General features: G+C 41.8%; 3 protein-coding genes across 4 annotated transcripts; 1 reads left to right on the top strand and 2 right to left on the bottom strand.

Moving 5' to 3' along the window:
* Positions 1 to 243: 243 nt before the first annotated feature.
* avpr2l (arginine vasopressin receptor 2, like) lies at positions 244 to 2,628 on the bottom strand. The gene is made up of 4 exons (XM_034131263.1): positions 2,580 to 2,628; positions 2,216 to 2,243; positions 464 to 1,266; positions 244 to 323 (listed from the first exon to the last, which is right to left on the bottom strand). Exons 1-4 carry the CDS (start codon positions 2,626 to 2,628, stop codon positions 244 to 246), a joined length of 960 nt encoding a protein of 319 aa, XP_033987154.1.
* A 513-nt stretch (positions 2,629 to 3,141) lies between these two features.
* Positions 3,142 to 14,671, top strand: pnpla8 (patatin-like phospholipase domain containing 8). 2 transcript variants are annotated; one of them, XM_034131485.1, is made up of 11 exons: positions 3,174 to 3,247; positions 5,028 to 5,104; positions 5,226 to 6,311; positions 6,454 to 6,603; positions 6,698 to 6,849; positions 7,327 to 7,421; positions 7,527 to 7,698; positions 8,161 to 8,218; positions 8,789 to 8,983; positions 12,587 to 12,782; positions 13,431 to 14,671. In XM_034131485.1, exons 3-11 carry the CDS (start codon positions 5,397 to 5,399, stop codon positions 13,703 to 13,705), a joined length of 2,208 nt encoding a protein of 735 aa, XP_033987376.1. In that variant the 5' UTR covers positions 3,174 to 3,247; positions 5,028 to 5,104; positions 5,226 to 5,396; the 3' UTR covers positions 13,706 to 14,671. The 2 variants fall into 2 exon arrangements, with proteins under 2 accessions (XP_033987375.1, XP_033987376.1); XM_034131484.1 differs by lacking the exon at positions 5,028 to 5,104 and having other exon boundaries at positions 3,142 to 3,247.
* akap14 (A-kinase anchoring protein 14) lies at positions 3,995 to 4,507 on the bottom strand. Its single transcript, XM_034131262.1, has one exon. It carries the CDS (start codon positions 4,505 to 4,507, stop codon positions 3,995 to 3,997), a length of 513 nt encoding a protein of 170 aa, XP_033987153.1.
* Positions 14,672 to 16,249: the final 1,578 nt, after the last annotated feature.

Genomic DNA, 16,249 nt, shown 5'->3' with positions numbered 1-16,249 from the left:
TAAAAAAACGAATATATATTTTTCTTACCAAATTGAATATTGTGATTGACTTCTTGTGGAAGAGGGACTCGTCTTACAACATAAAAAGACACGTAAGTGATCATCTTTGTGATATTCGTCTTACATCCCAATTACGTTTTTGTTTTGTTTTAAACTTCATTGTTTAACCCTTTTTTCCCCCAGATCTCAGTGGGGTATGAACCTCTGTTTCAGTGTGTGTCATGCATTTCTTTATTTTCCCTTTTAGCTGTAGTAAACGTATATCCAGGGGTTGGTGCAGCTGTTGAGGCTGGCCAGCAGCATGATGATGGCAAACACTGGACCTGTGAGAGGAAGAGAGACAGTAAGATGTGTCAAACTGATCTGAGGTGCATTAACCTACATGTATTGCCTTGTTTTTTAAATATAACATGTTGACGTATTACATATAAAGATGCAGACATCTTACATCTTGAAGACTCACCTTGAGTTGGCGCACTGCTGGGGAACCATGCAGACCATAACTGGACAAAAAAGAAAGGGCTCCAACACACTGTGTATGTCATTATAATAACAAAAGTCATTTTCACAGTCTTCAGCATGGCGTTGGACACCCCTCTCGTGCCCGCGCGCCCTGCCTGCAGAGCCTTTCTCTTCATGTTGAAGTAGATGGTGGTGCATATTCTTATTTGGCAATAGAGCACAATGGCTGCAGGCAGGGCGAACACTGCCCCAGTTATCCAGGTGATGTAGATCATGTTCCCCCACGGTTCTATAAATGTAGCCCAGCAGTCGAACTGGTTCTCCTCCACCTCCTGGAGAGAGAAAATGGAGATCTGAGGAGAGCTGAGGGCGAGAGAGATGAGCCACGCTGCGCCTATGGAGAGGTATCTCCTAAACGAGCTCTTAATGAAGGAAACCATGGGCTTACAGACCGCGTGGTACCGGTCTATAGTCATGGCCACTATCATGTATGAGGAGGCAAACATCCCGACCACCTGCAGGTATTTAACAGCCCGGCACAGGAAGTCCGTGCCATGGAACCTGTGCGTAATTTCCATGAGAAACTGAGGTAGGACCTGGAAAAAAGCTACCACCAGATCCGCCAAGCACAGGTGTAAAAGGAACAGCTGGGTCCTTGTGTTTCTCTTCCGCTTCTTCCAAAGTGTGCTCAAGAAGAAAAGGTTTCCATAAGTTGCAAGCACAAACACCAAACCCAATACTCCGGCTCTGATGAGCGCAACACGCGTGTACACCTCTCCACCATCAGCGGGGGGCTTTTCTGAGCTGTTGCTGCCCAAACCCATTTCATTTACTGATTTCCTGATGTTTTCCGGTTGTTTGGAATATAGCGGAGTTGGCGCAGAGGCATCTCGACATGTGTCTTCCTTTGCGCGCGTATTGCAAGTGACAGCTGATTGAAGGACCAAGCCAAGGACTTGTAAGGAGTGGAGCAGTGGGGGGGTCAGTGACGGCTGCTTGTATAGGCGTCAGGTTTATACACAAACGAACATATGAAATGAAAGACTAGAATGTACCAAATCAGAATCAGAAACAGGATTAAGTAGAATTACACATACGAGGAATTTCCCCTGGTGCAGTTTAAGAAGATTCAAAGTAAGAAAAACAACCAAGTAAAACACAAACTATTATAAAAAGCTATTATACGTTAAGATATTGAAAAAACATAATAAATCCAACAGAGTTATTTGTGTTGTTTGTGTTGTGTCAGTTGAGCAGTTTATTTGTTTTTCTCCTTGGCTTTTGTTATACACTGGAGAAAATATTAAACATAATAATAATAATAATAATAATAATAATAATAATAATAATAATAATAATAATAATAATAATACATTTGATTTCTACGCGCTTTTTCAGGTGCTCAAAGACATTTTACAGTGGTGATAAAAAGGAAATAAAATAAAATATAAAAATGAACATCAATAAAATATGAAACTATAAAAACAGTAGGAAAAAGGTTGTATATAAGTGGTTGGGAATCACTCCTCGAAAGCTTTTTTATGTATACTTGTCATATAAAGTGTTCATCACAGTATGTGTTAGCAGTTACCATGGATACTTTCTTAGTCTTGATAATAAGGTGTTCATGTGCATGAATCAGAAAACAATTTTTGTATTTCAGTATCCATTATCCAGCCTCCATCATGTCCTTTATTTTCTGCTGCCTGTGGACCCCAGCTGTTTGTCCTTTACAAGAGCTCTTAATGTATACCTTGAGCTGTATGTATTGTGTAAAAATGCTACTCACGATGCTTTTGAAAAGGCATCTCCACATGATGCTTGTTAACCTTTACCATGGCAGGCATTTTTCTGCTTTCCGGTCAGATTGTATATCATTATCATTATCAGCAGGAACATTGGCTTGAGTCATAAAGCACTACATCAGCTTTTGAATTATTTTGACCTGAAGGCCATTATGAACAAAAGGAGTTGATTCATGTGCATACATGTTATTTGAGAAAGAGCCAGTTAATATACATTAGTTATTAATAAAACGTTGGATTTTTATAACTCAAATACAGGTCTTCAAAGATGCATTTCGAACAAGAGATGTTGCTCTTCTATAAACCACACACCTAAGGGATTGCGGCTGTATGGAGTGAGCCGCCTGATCAGAGAGAGCATCATTAGATACAGACTTACAAGCAGATGAGGGTAATAGGAGGAAGATTAGGAGCTAGGACTTCCATCAGTTCAAAGAGTTTGTGTGCCTGAGTGCATATTAAACCTTGAAGCTATCATTGGTTTCAGCCTCCACATGCTGAACCCAAAAGTTACATCTTAATGCAGTACAGCAAACATGAGCACTTTAATTCTAAGCTTCCTTCTTGTCCATGGCAAATGTATCTATGTTTTGTGGGTTTTTTGTGATGTTTTCCTGCATAAAGAAACAAAACAACAGACAGTAGCAATTTGCCCAATACAAATGTCTCCTTGAGAACAATAAAGTTTACTCCGCAAGTACAACTCTGTCTTAATCTTTAAATTTTAAACGTTGCTGTTGATTCTTTCTATCGTAAAATTGCAATCACTTGTGTTGCAGTGAAATAGTTTTTATTCCATGGAGGCTTTGTCGACACCGAGTGGCATAAACAAGGCATTGCACTGAAAACGTCTAGGGAACTGCGTCACTTCCTCTCTTCTTCCTGTTTATCTTTTCCATTTAACGTAAACACAACTACATACCAGCATCTAACTGAAAGAAATACGTTGGCCATATATTTAACGGCATCTGTTTCTTATGGTAAGACAAACTCTGTTTAATTGTGTGACATTGCCTTACAATTCGACACAATAACAATATATTCTCTATTAAAAGGCTAACGTTAGGCTAACGTTAGGCTAACGGTTTCATGTGTGTGCTAGGCAAGCTAACACTAGCTTTGAAGTTTAAACATGACGTGTTTTTCCTTTGAAAATGTCGGGCTTGCTGTCAAACACAAACAGTTTCGTTCTTTGCTTTAACGTTATCTAAAGCTAGCGTTATCTTACCGGTAGCTAACGTTACAGTCACAGTTGAAGTCCAACAAAACGTGCACGTAAGAGATAAATTAGAGGAAAAACTGGTAGGTAACTAGGCTAGTTAGCTAACAGTTGGTGTGTATTGTCTCTCCTTACTTTCATTCAGTTTTTAGATAAGAGGATTAGAAAGAGTATTGAAGTGTTTTCAATGAATTCACATCAATTGTTTTCAATGAATTCACATCAATTGTATAATGTATACATATCTTTGTATAAGGTGCATATTTAGAAGCATATAAGGTGCATTGTTTGGGCATATATAGGTAAATACAGATGTAATAAACAGTAAATAAAGACATCGTAAATGATAATAATATCGAAGTGGGTTTATAACGTTTCTCATTTCGGGCGAATAAGAGTTCAAAGCAATATCTTGCAAGTGAAATGCTAGCAGTTAGCCCGTTGGATATACCGTTCGCTTTGGGAATGACCCACACATTGTCAATTTCTCGGCTGTTCGGCTGTTGGTTCAAAGGTTGACCGCTTTTCGGAGCAGGGTCTTGCTATCAATGACATCCACCAGCCACCCCTCTCTGAACCTGGTCCTCCCGGGGGTGTGCATCAGCCGGTTTGACTCCACCGCAAAGTGCACCTCCACGGGCAGAGTTTGGGGTCTAACTTTAGGGATGTACACCACGAAATACACGCTAGCTGTCCCCTGAATGGGCTTCCTCCAGGTCGTGGTACTGAAGCGGGCCCGGTAGTGGTAGAAGGTGTTATGTTCCTTCTCGGTGGAGCAGAGGAAGTCCAGGCTGTGGAGCCAGCAGGGCAGCAGCTCCCAGGTCTGAATGTACTCTTCAATCTGCCTTTTCCCCTCTTCCACTGTAAAGTCTCTGATAGCAACCCAGGTTATAGTCTTCATCTCACTGGGAGGAGAGTCAGGAGAGACTGGGTGGCGCTGTTTGTCCAGCAAAGTCTTCACAAGTTGAGCTGACTCTGTTGTTAAATTCATCTTCAGTGTTGGATGTTGTCCCGCTTCCATTTTCTCTTTGCTACAGTGAAAACCTATCTGGGATCTAGAGGATTTGAGTTGTTAGTTTGTTTAGCTGTTTACAGTATCTGTTTTGGTTGCTGTAACAACAGTTTCCTTGGTTACCAGGTTGGGTAGGGTGGCAAATGGGTTAGTGCTAGATCCTGGGTTTCAGGCGGAAGTGACGTAACCTGCCACCCAGGACAAGAGATGAACATGACTACATAGTTTTTCCACAAAAATATCATAAATATAATATTTTGAGAATTCATAACTTTGGAAGACAGCAGGCTATTACCAATATTTAAAAAATGACATCTCACAAGAAGAAAAGCACAGATGGGATTTTGGATTACAGTGACACACACAGTACGAGGTTTATTATTTATTTATTTTTAAAGAAAAAGGGGGAGATTTTTTAGGAGTGTGCTCCCTCTCACTCCTGTTCGCTGTCCTCCGGATTCCTGCAGGACTCCAGAGTCACGAAGAGCCCATGCAAAATTACATTAAATGTGTCTACTTTTACTACCAGATGTGCAGTCAGTTGCTGCAAAAGTGGCCGACTTCTCATCCACGATTACGTCACTTCCGCCGCCTAAAACCCAGGAGGTATACGATCTAGCACTAACCATGGCAAATGGAGCCCTCTGTTGGCCTACTTTCCAGTTGTCGTCTAGTTAAGTTTGCTCCTATAAAAACGTGTTTAAAATTGTCCTTTTTTTTTTCTCAGGAGACGGAACAAGCTGTGAAATTACCTATTTCCCTCTACAATGGAATTTCTACTAAACCACTGTAGCTGATGGCAGGAAGTGTGCCAGAATGCAGCATCATTTTAAAACAGAATCATCCAGTTGCCTGATAAAGTCTTAGTTCTCCACTGCTGTTCCCAGTGAGCAAACGCATGTCGCGAATCAGGACCACATTGGACAGTGTCACCAAGGCAGTAGGCAGCACTGACCTCATCTCCAAGTTCTCCCGCTTCAAGCCTGGCAGTGCCTCAGTGGACAGCAGCACCCATGTGGAAAAAGTTCTGACCAAAGCCGAGACCTCGTCCTCTAACAACACAGCAGCGCCACCTGAAACCACCATGAAAGAAGCAGCAGAAGGCGAGAGTAAAACAGCTGAGGAAGAGCCAGACAAGCAGCAGCAGCAAGTTACAGAAAATCCTTTTGTTGCCACAAAGAAGTCCACATCAGGATTAAGCTCTTCCTCTTCTGTGGCAAAACACACATCACAGCTGTTTCACCCAGCAGCTCTGTCTAGTAACATGGATGAGACGTACACAACTCTGGCTCTGCACATCAATAGTTACTTTGGCACCAGTGCACCAGTGGAAGAAGTAGACAACAGGCCACTGCAGCAGAGCAGAGAAGGGGGTGATCCTGTTTCAGAGCCCACTCTCAGCGCTCTTACAACTAAGGACCACATTCCTATTTTGTCTCCAGTGGCTAAAAGTATTGAAGCACCCACTACCTCTCCATCTCCCTCAGACAAGCTCATTCCTCCAGCAGGGACGTCCTCCCCTGCCATCCCTGCGACTGAAAGTGAAGCTCAGTCCATCCCTGTGCCCGCTGCCTCCACTAAAAAAGGCTTCACCCACTATCTCTCCTACCCTCGACCCAGCGTTCAGGCGTTCGTCGGCAGCTACATCACACCCCTGGTCCCAAAGTTCAGAGGTGATTCGAAAAGCATTGCCGCTCCAAAAGACAAGCCTTCAGCAGTCGCTGTTGAAGAGCCAACTGTGGACAAAGCAGCAAAGAAAGCAGACAGTGAAGAGGAGAAAGATAAGCAAAAGCGGTTAATTCAAAGAGAGAAGGTAAGGGGATACGTGCCACTAATGAGCAGTGAATTCTTAATCACAATTATTTCTATGGTTTTCATTGATGTGATATGAATCGCTAGGTTAAAAATGCACAATATAAACAAGTAAGTAAGCATGGTGTGTATTTGTCTTGCAGATAATAGCCAGGGTGAGTGTAGACAGCCAGACCCGGTCTCTGGTGAAAGGCCTGCAGAGAGTGAATGATGTCAAGCTCCTCACCAGCCGAGTGGAGGAGCTCAGCTTTCACATCCTGGAGTTCCCCGAGACAAGAGGTGTTGCCATCAAGGTGAGTGTGTATCACCGTCACAACCATGCAGCTCTGTTACATGTCTGATGTGTTTGCACAGTCATCAAGTGTTGAGAAATGGTGACCTTCTTAGGAGAGCGTGCTGCCCTGCCTGCTGAGACTGAGGCAGGCTAGAGACCTCCCCCTTCAGGCTGCCGTGAGAGAAGCTCTGGCTCTGATTGGCTACGCCGAACCAGTCAAAGGCAGAGGAATACGGGTCCTGACCATAGACGGAGGCGGAACAAGGTAGGGCCATTTAGGAATGAAGCATGCGTGGCATTAAAAAGCCTGACAACCGTGTTTTACTGAAGGGGTTTAGGTATGATGTTTTTATCTCCTAATATCGAAAATCCTATTGCATTATCAGTCGAAATAATTGAAATTAGTTATTTTTTCGAAACCGTGCAGCCCTACAGAAAAGAACTATGGGCAATGTAAAGATATAGTGGATAGATATAAATGTTATTCATCTCGGGTCAAAAGCATGTGTCTCTTGCTACTTTTTTTAGATATTGTTACATACTTGTGTTGTTATAAATGCAGACAGAAGTCACAAATCATGGGAACCAATGTCGCTTCTTTCCACTACAGAGAACCACAAAATGAGCTTGTATTGCATGCCAACGGAACAAGACTACCTCCATATATTACTGTGTAGTAGATCAAATGTTAAAGCTGCATTTTGTTACTCCAGGTGTGTAAATTGTGTGCCTTTTCTTACAGGGGACTGCTGGCCCTGCAGACTCTCTATAAACTGCAGAACATGACCGGCAAGCGCATCCACCAGCTGTTCGACTACATCTGTGGAGTCAGCACCGGTACGCTGTCATGACTGTTTATCGTCTGTATTGTTTTCATATCACTAAAATCTTAAGTCCCTTGCTCACCGGCACATCACACTTGTCTCTCTCTCTCTACTCTAGGTTCTATTCTGGCTTTCATGCTGGGTATCTTTCAGATCCCACTAGAGGAATGCGAGGAGATGTACAGGAAGCTGGGCTCGGATGTCTTCAAACAGAACGTCATCGTTGGAACCGTAAAGATGGGCTGGAGCCACGCTTTCTACGACAGTGAAATATGGGAAAACATCCTCAAGTCAGTCTGCAGGACTCTTTCATCCCTCCTTTTGCTCTCAGTCTTTACATGATTGTACTGCTCACATCTTCATTTCATTTCAATCTTTATTTCGAACAGATTAAAAAATAACAAATAAAAAATAACAAATGTGAAAAAACAGAATACCGTATTGTTAAAATACAGTATTTATCCACATTCACGATAATATTTATATATTCAACAACAAAAAAATCTTCATATTATTAATAATAATAATAATAAAAAAAATAAAAAAATCATATGTGTCCGAAAGGGAGTAGGATGAAGCAAATTCTTATTAATTCCCACCCCTTACTTGATCAATGATTGTCCTTTAAGTCATTGTGCAAGTTATTCCTACTTACATTTACATTAATCCATACATCCATCCTTGATTCCAAATTATTCTATATATAGTACATAGAGATGTGTTTAATTTTAATCCGTTTGCATTTCCTCTAGGGAACGGATGGGTGAGGGGCGTATGATTGAGAGTGCCAGGGACCCTCACTGCCCTAAAGTAAGTCACATGTTTTTTTTCAGCTCTTCACCATATGGACTCAATTTGTACTGTACTCAAGTACAATTTTGAAGTACTTGTACTTTACCTAAGTGCTTTCAATTTATGCTACTTTATTGTTTTTACTCTACTAGATTTTTAAAGACAATATTGTACTTTTTCTTTTAGTTTTGATTTGGCAGCTTTAGTTACTTAACATATTTGGATTATAAGCTATTACAAAATATAGCATAATTACAAATTAAACATTGATATATTATTAGAGGTTAGGATATCCAGCAGCAGTTACATTTTTTCATTTCATATTATATATAGATACTGTTTGCACGACTTTTTACTTGTAGCAGATCATTTTTAACATCTGATATTGCTACTTTTACTTGTGTAAAATATCAGAGTACTGATATTGAAAAAAGGGAATAAAACACTTATTTACCTATTATTTAGTTGTCAATTGAACAGCACAGACCTGAGTGAAACACCAGCTCTTAAAAATATGAATTAAGTCACCAAGAAGTCATACACATTACTTGGTGTTCCCTTCTCAATGTGCCCTTGTTTGTCCACCAGGTGTCAGCAGTGAGCACCATTGTGAACAGGGGTTTACCTCTGAAGGCCTTCACGTTCAGGAACTACAGACTCATGCCAGGAGTGAGATCCCACTACCTTGGAGACTGCAACCACAAAATGTGGCAGGCTATCAGGGCCTCGTCTGCCGCGCCGGGATACTTCCAGGAATTCGTCCTGGGAAAAGACCTCCATCAGGTATGGCACACAACAGAGAGATACTGTTGGTAACACAGGCTGCGAGATAGAAGAAAGTGTAGCACGAAAATACACAGCATCACTAAGGCTCTGTCCTTGGAGAGATGAATACATGTGGTTCACATCTATAGTAGTCACATTTCTCTGAGAGCCCTAGTCCAGTGTGAGAGAGTAATTTCCTTGAAATGTTTCCAATCAATACACTTCCGTTAAGGTGCCAAGGACAAAAGCGATGAGCATTGCACTCTCTCTGTGAATGTACACATCAAGGGGTATGTGTACATTTGTTTCACTCTTGATACCCATAACCTTGAAGGCAGTCATTTCCCTGCTTTTAAGAGTCTGAGAGGAAGTGGAGAGAATGAGATGGAGATGGAGATGGAGATTGAGGTAAAGAAAGAGTCCTTGGACCCTGCATGTTCCCCCTAAACATCAAAGTCCTCGTCCTCTTAGCCTGCTTCTTCGCAGGGAAATGGAGAGCTCTGATTCCCCATGAAAGAAAGTAAATATCAGAGCTGCTGTCTGTCATTCGCACACAGTGAGAAAGCGTGTGCATTAGGTGATGGATGCATCCTTGATCCTTTTTAAGGTTCAAGAGCGGTAGATTAGCTTAAAGTAGGAGGTAATTGAATATAAACCCAGCTGTTCATGCATCTGATAAATTACTTTCTGCTACTGTGATCTTTTCTTGGGCCCATATTACAGAGCGCCTTTTATTTCATAACGTTTGATTATTAGGCCAGATATCTTTAGATGGTCTGTGTGGGCAGCAATTATGCTCAAGGCTTCAGCTTCATTTAACAACCTACTTAGGCAGATTTAGCCTTGTCCCGGCTCCAACAAGCACTTCTCTCCCCTGCTGTTTCCTAATGCCAGGGTCCTGGTAGACGGCCCTTTGCAATGTTTTAGTCAATAAGAGATCCTAATCTCTAACCCCACTCTGCATGTTTACAGACCCAAGCCTTAATAGTTCTAAGCATGTAGAATTAAAACAAATGGCCTACTAGTAATTGGCCCGAGCCCAGGCCTTTAACTCATCTGATGTTTGCTAGTATTCCTACTAATGTATTACCAAGACAGACATTTGATTATATTTGTTATTGGCATGCTATATAACCTGATCTTGTCTGAGATTAATCGATCTCTGGTCATTTTATTATTTTTATTTTATTCTATAGGAGCAAGGAAACGGCATAAGATGTAGTTGCTAGTTTTAAAATGAGCTGTTAGCAAGAATTGCCATTTGCATATATATAATGCTGTTTTTTTGCATTGCTATTCACATTCACAATCTGTGTGTGTGTGTGTGTGTGTGTGTGTGTGTGTGTGTGTGTGTGTGTGTGTGTGTGTGTGTGTGTGTGTGTGTGTGTGTGTGTGTGTGTGTGTGTGTGTGTGTGTGTGTGTGGTGTGTGTGTGTGTGTGTGTGTGTGGTGTGTGTGTGTGTGGTGTGTGTGTGTGTGTGTGTGTGTGTGTGTGTGTGTGTGTGTGTGTGTGTGTGTGTGTGTGGTGTGTGTGTGTGTGTGTTGTGTGTGTGTGTGTGTGTGTGTGGTGTGTGTGGTGTGTGTGTGTGTGTGTGTGTGTGTGTGTGGTGTGTGTGGTGGTGTGTGTGTGTGTGTGTGTGTGTGTGTGTGTGTGTGTGTGTGTGTGTGTGTGTGTGTGTGTGTGTGTGTGTGTGTGTGTGTGTGTGTGTGTGTGTGTGTGTGTGGCCGACAGTTTGAGCTACCGTTGCCACCCACCGGTCTCACTCCTACTCTAGTTTTCAGCACTAGCAGCGGTATTTCTCAGGAGACTTCAGCCAGTGCAGGCAGGGTATCATAAATACATTTACACACACAAACACAGTGGGGAGAAGACACCATCACACACTCAATGTAGAGGTCAAATATCCTTTTATCGTAGCAAACGAGTATCATTAGGCCAGTCATTTGGGATGCAGCGTTTAGTTTGCGTGTTGGTTGGATGTCATTCAGAGGTTGAGGGTCAGAGCTGAGGAGCAGCTGTGTAATTAACCTCTGTTTCAGTAGCTTACACCTGAGGGTACACAGCTGTATAATTAGTTCAATAATAACATGTTTCAGACAATAATACCAGGACAGCACAGTGGACCAAAGACAGACATATGAATTTGAAATAAGTTTCCTGGAACTAATATTTAACCTATTTTATGTAAATGTTTGTACTTTTCAGGGTGAATAAAAAAAGTTTAATTCACAGAAAAGCAATTATATAAATAACTTTCTCTTGTGAGTTCTCTTGTGATTCTTCCGGTATTCACAGTATCAGCACACATATTTATTCGGTCCGTCTGTGTGTTTTTAGATTAGGTTGGATAAAATCGACTTTATTAATTGTTGTGTCCTTGGGCAAGACACTTCACCTGAATTTGCTCCTGTGGGTATTGTCATCAGTACATGAGCGTTACATGTGTGTAATGTGTATTTGTAAAGCGCTTTGAGCATCTGGAAAAGCGCTATAATAAATGTAAGGAATTATTTTTGTAGGCGTGTGGTGCAGTGGTTTGTGCGTTGGTGTTCGGATCAGGGGGTCACAGGTTCAAACCCCACTGCAGTCAGCATGTCGTTGTGTCCCTGGGCAAGACACTTCACCCCAAATTGAGTGCCTAAAGAAGACACAATTTTAAATAAATCAGAACAGATACATCTACTACCAACGCCAGAGCAGTATTTGTGTTTTCTCAGAGAAGAAAAAGGGCATTCAAGCTTTTTGGATATTTCTCTATTGCCCTCCCCATGTAGAGGCGTTAAAGACCTTTACCCCCGCTCCACTGGGGAGGGTCTCAGCTCTTGTGCGCCACACTCTCCATCTCTATAAATCCGATCCAAAAGCCCTTCGGTGTCTGGATGTGGTCCAGAGCTGGACTCGGGGAAAGACTGAGAAAGAGTGTTTAGCACTAAATGGGTCCAGGCATCCATTTAGCTCCATTGTCCTCTTCCTGGCATTGTTGGCACCACTTAGATCAGCTCCAATCCTGTTACATTATTTAGAGCAAATGGCAAGTCATTTGTGATTAGGTCAATTAAATCAGTCTGGATTAGAATACTCAAATGCAACATGCTGTATCAACAATGTTCAATTCAGAGCAGCAACTAGATCTTCTTATTCAATTTAGTTTTGGATCAAATTATTCAAAGAAAGGGTTTATTATAGCCTCGGAAAGCTGCTCTAAAAGACAGACATTCCTACTTGTTTATTTGTGAATAAACAGGGCTGTTTGCACACACAGCACATCTCAGCCCAGCGAGCTTTGTAGCTCTGGGACAGCGTGTCCACTTCACCTCATGTGTCCCCTGCAGGCTGTCACAACACATATATTAAAACCTGAGGCTCCTTCTATGCATGCAAAGTGTCCTTTCGGTGTATTAACCTTGCCTAGTAAGCATATTTGACTGATGAAAAGCTGAAGGTGACTTTGCAGATTTTGAACCCATCAACAACATTGGCTGTTGGTTCGAAAAGCAAATTGTCTACAGTGGAAATAAGACGTAAAACATTCTACAGTGATTGCTTTGGGGCCCTTCTTTTACTTCATGGTGATTCTCCTTCCCCTTTTCATTACCTTTCTTATCCTTCCTCTCCTTTTAGGATGGAGGCCTCCTCATCAACAACCCCACAGCGTTGGCCATCCATGAGTGCAAGTGTCTGTGGCCTAACACCCCGCTGCAGTGTGTGTTGTCTCTGGGCACGGGACGGTACGAGACGGTGGACAAAAACAGCACGACCTACACCAGCCTGAAGACCAAGCTCTCACACGTCATCAGCAGTGCCACGGATACTGAGGGTAAGACCAATGTTTGACGTCACACACATTTATTTATAAACCACAGCTCAGAGGCGCGCAGTCACAGGCAGTGTGACGAGTTACGATTTCCCCGCTCCAGTGCTTCTTGAAATATAAACCAACTTTAAAGGTCACCTATTATGCAAAATCCAATGTTTCATTTCCCCTCTGGGTAAAGAGACTCTGAAAGTTTCAGGGGAAAAAAAGATTCTCTCACTTTTCGTCCTGATCCATTTATATAAAAACCTGTCTGAAAATGAGCTGATCAGATTTTGCCCACTTTATGATGTCATAACGATTTTTTGTCTTGTGTAACCATTAGCCAATCACCAACCAAGGTAACCCCCTCCCACCTTATCACCTGAATCTCCTCCTAGAGCACCATTGAGTTCTTTTTAACCAAATATCTCTCAGAGGGGCGTGGGGAGGGGCTCCTTATTTTCATCTAAAGTAACAGACAGAGAATCAGCACTTTGGAAACAGGGCTGAAACAGAGGGGATTATGGGATGCTGCAATGATCTGTTTGGTGTTTGGAGCCAAACACTTCAGAGACATGTTTTGTATATATCTGAGACCTATAATATATTGATGAAAAACAGTATAATAGATGACCTTTTAAAAGCAATACTCTTCTATCCTTATTCCAGAGGTGCACACCATGCTGGACGCCCTCCTCCCCCCTGGCACTTACTTCCGCTTCAACCCCTACATGAGCGAGGACATCCCGCTGAACGAGAGCCGCCCCGAGAAGCTCAACTTCCTGAAGGGCGAGGCCGAGCGCTACCTGGAGCGCAACGAGGCCAAGCTGAAGAAGGCTGCCAGCGTGCTCTGCCAGGAGAAGAGCACCATCCAGAGGGTGGCCGAGTGGGCCAAGCTCAAGGCCGACATGTACGAGGGGCTGCCCTTCAGCTCCAAGCTCTAGTTATCTGCCTGGCAACAGTGTGGGTTTTTAAGGTAAGAAGAACTCCCAAGACCTGATCGATTCAGGCCAAACTGGACCTTTTATTTTTAAGCATTTTTTTTTGGCCTTTTTTTTTAAATCATCATTTACACTGTATAAGGACTGTTTCATTATGATGATTCATTAAAAAAGACAATACTATACTGTAAATAATAGTGTGAAATTACATATGTGGTGTGTTTTTAGTTGGACGCAATGTGTCTTTGATGGAGACGGAGTATTAACTTTGATAAGAATCAAGCAGGTTTGGACGCTTAATGAAATAATTTACTTGAATAATTACAGAAAGGAATTTTTTCTGTACATAAATGTATGAATTTTAACTGGCTTAAAGTGTTGGTGGACTAAACGCACAAGCACGGTAATGTGGCACAGACTCATGACCACAATATGAAGAATTAATGATCACTGTAGTTATTTAGAAATGATATGGACTGACTTGAATACATTAAGATGTAATTAACACATGGTTGCCCAGTGAAACCATTAAAACGACTGCCTACACTACAGGAGAAAGACCTCATGCACTTTGTAAACTTTTTACTAAGAAAATGTAAATAATATTTGAAGTAATTATGAAATACTTAAATGGGGTTGCTAGAATTTAGGAATACAGCAACAAAAAAAAAAATAGTGCTGATTTTGACTTTACTTGATTGACGCAGACACTGGAATCTGTTTCTGATACTAATGACAATATATCAGAATGCGATTTAATGTTTTCCTCATGGCATGTTCTCCTTTGTGGCCCATTATTTAGTACGAAGCTTTTGCCTTTAATTCCTCTTTGTCCCACATTTCAAGAAAGTGACACAATATTTACATTTGGAGAATTCTAACCCCCCTGATACCTCCCTAATTTATAGCTTGGTTGAATGCGATAAGAAATGTCATGAAAAAATAAAACTTCATAACATTGATATATGATCTTCTGACCTCTGTATGATTTGTTTTAATTGTACTTCTACATTAGTGGATTGGGAATATATGCCAGAGGAATGTTTGCCATCTTATTTTCAGGTTCATATTAGTATGTAGTGTCTCTCCTGGGACATGTCTCCATGCTTTAATGTTCAAAAAGCTCTTTATTTTTCTCATACTACCTGTGCTGCAGCACCTCTTTTCACCCTCTGTCTGAAACCAGAGCCCAGTCTGATTGGTCAACAGATTAGAGATGTCCCGCCCCTTAGTTTATCACATACAATGTGTTATAGCGCTAGCCAATAGAAGCGCAAGTGTTACATAGTGATGTCACAGACCATTTACATGCACACAAATCTATATAACACACTACAGCACAGGGGAAACCCCACAAAGCACAATAGGCCCCCTTTTTAAAGTGTTGATTTTCCTGACACTCGTAACACAAACACATCACCATAGAGTTGTCCCAAAGGAATGCTGAGTGTCTTGCTATGACGAATTGCCTTTGTTTCCCAATCGCACACATTGATTTTCAGCTTTATTGTTTAGATTCCATTGAAGGATCCCCTGAAATTCCACAGCGTCATTCCTCCAGTCAAACTGTTGTTACCCCAATCAACGGGAACAATGCATCGCAGAGAGGCAAACCTACACACCTCCACAACAAAGACACATGTCAGAAAGGTATAACATAATGTGTCAAGCCTTTCACTTGACTGATGCATCAATCCCGGTTTAAAACCATCAAAGTTGTAGCTGTCTTGACTGATTGATTGATGGCCCTTTCTTCCAACGCCAGCTTGAGTTGCACCTAAACGTCAAGCTCTGATTTATGGCTGTGTTGCCTACACTTGGCCTGGCTTTAGAGCTGTTCGGTAGGTATCGGCTTATACTCGGGGGACAGATCCTACAAGAGTAAGCAGAGTGAAAGCGGGCAACATGGCAGAAAATGTGTTTCTGAGCAGATGGCAGTTACATTTTCATTTAGCTGACACTTTTAATACATAATGGCTTACAATAAATTCTATAAACCATGAAGATAGAAACTCAGAACAGCAAGAAACATGCAGGTACTATTGGCTAACATGAGCTAAACCATTGCATGTGCTGGTGTGTTTATTTCGAATGAGCTCAACCATTTTAGTATTATTTTTTGTTTGTGTGTGTGTCACGTTTAATAGGCAGTCAAAACAGGTGAGTTTTTGTGTGAAAATATTTGTAGACTTTCTGCTGTCCTGATATCAATGATACCATTTTGGTGCTATGATAGCTAGCAGGCCTTTTTTTGTTGAGGGGTAACATTCACAGTGAGGGAGTGGCGAGATGATTAGCCGATGCAGAGGGAAGTGCACAAACTTGAGTGTGTGATTTAGTATCCTTGATGTATGAAAGGTTTACAGCATGGTAGGCCAGTAACAGTGTCTGTGGATTTGGGCAGCCAGCGAAGCGAGCGGAGGAGCGGGAACACTTGGGTAGGATGAAGACCAGTGGAGCTGCTGCTGCATTCTGGATGAGCTGCAGAGGTCGGATGTCATTTGCAGGTAAAACCACCAGAAGGGAGTTGCAGTGGTTCAGACGTGA

The sequence above is a fragment of the Trematomus bernacchii genome, unplaced genomic scaffold (genome assembly GCF_902827165.1).
Source record: "Trematomus bernacchii unplaced genomic scaffold, fTreBer1.1, whole genome shotgun sequence".
Taxonomy (NCBI): domain Eukaryota; kingdom Metazoa; phylum Chordata; class Actinopteri; order Perciformes; family Nototheniidae; genus Trematomus; species Trematomus bernacchii.
Note: the sequence above shows the minus strand (reverse complement) of the source record. Positions and strands in the feature narration are given on the sequence as shown.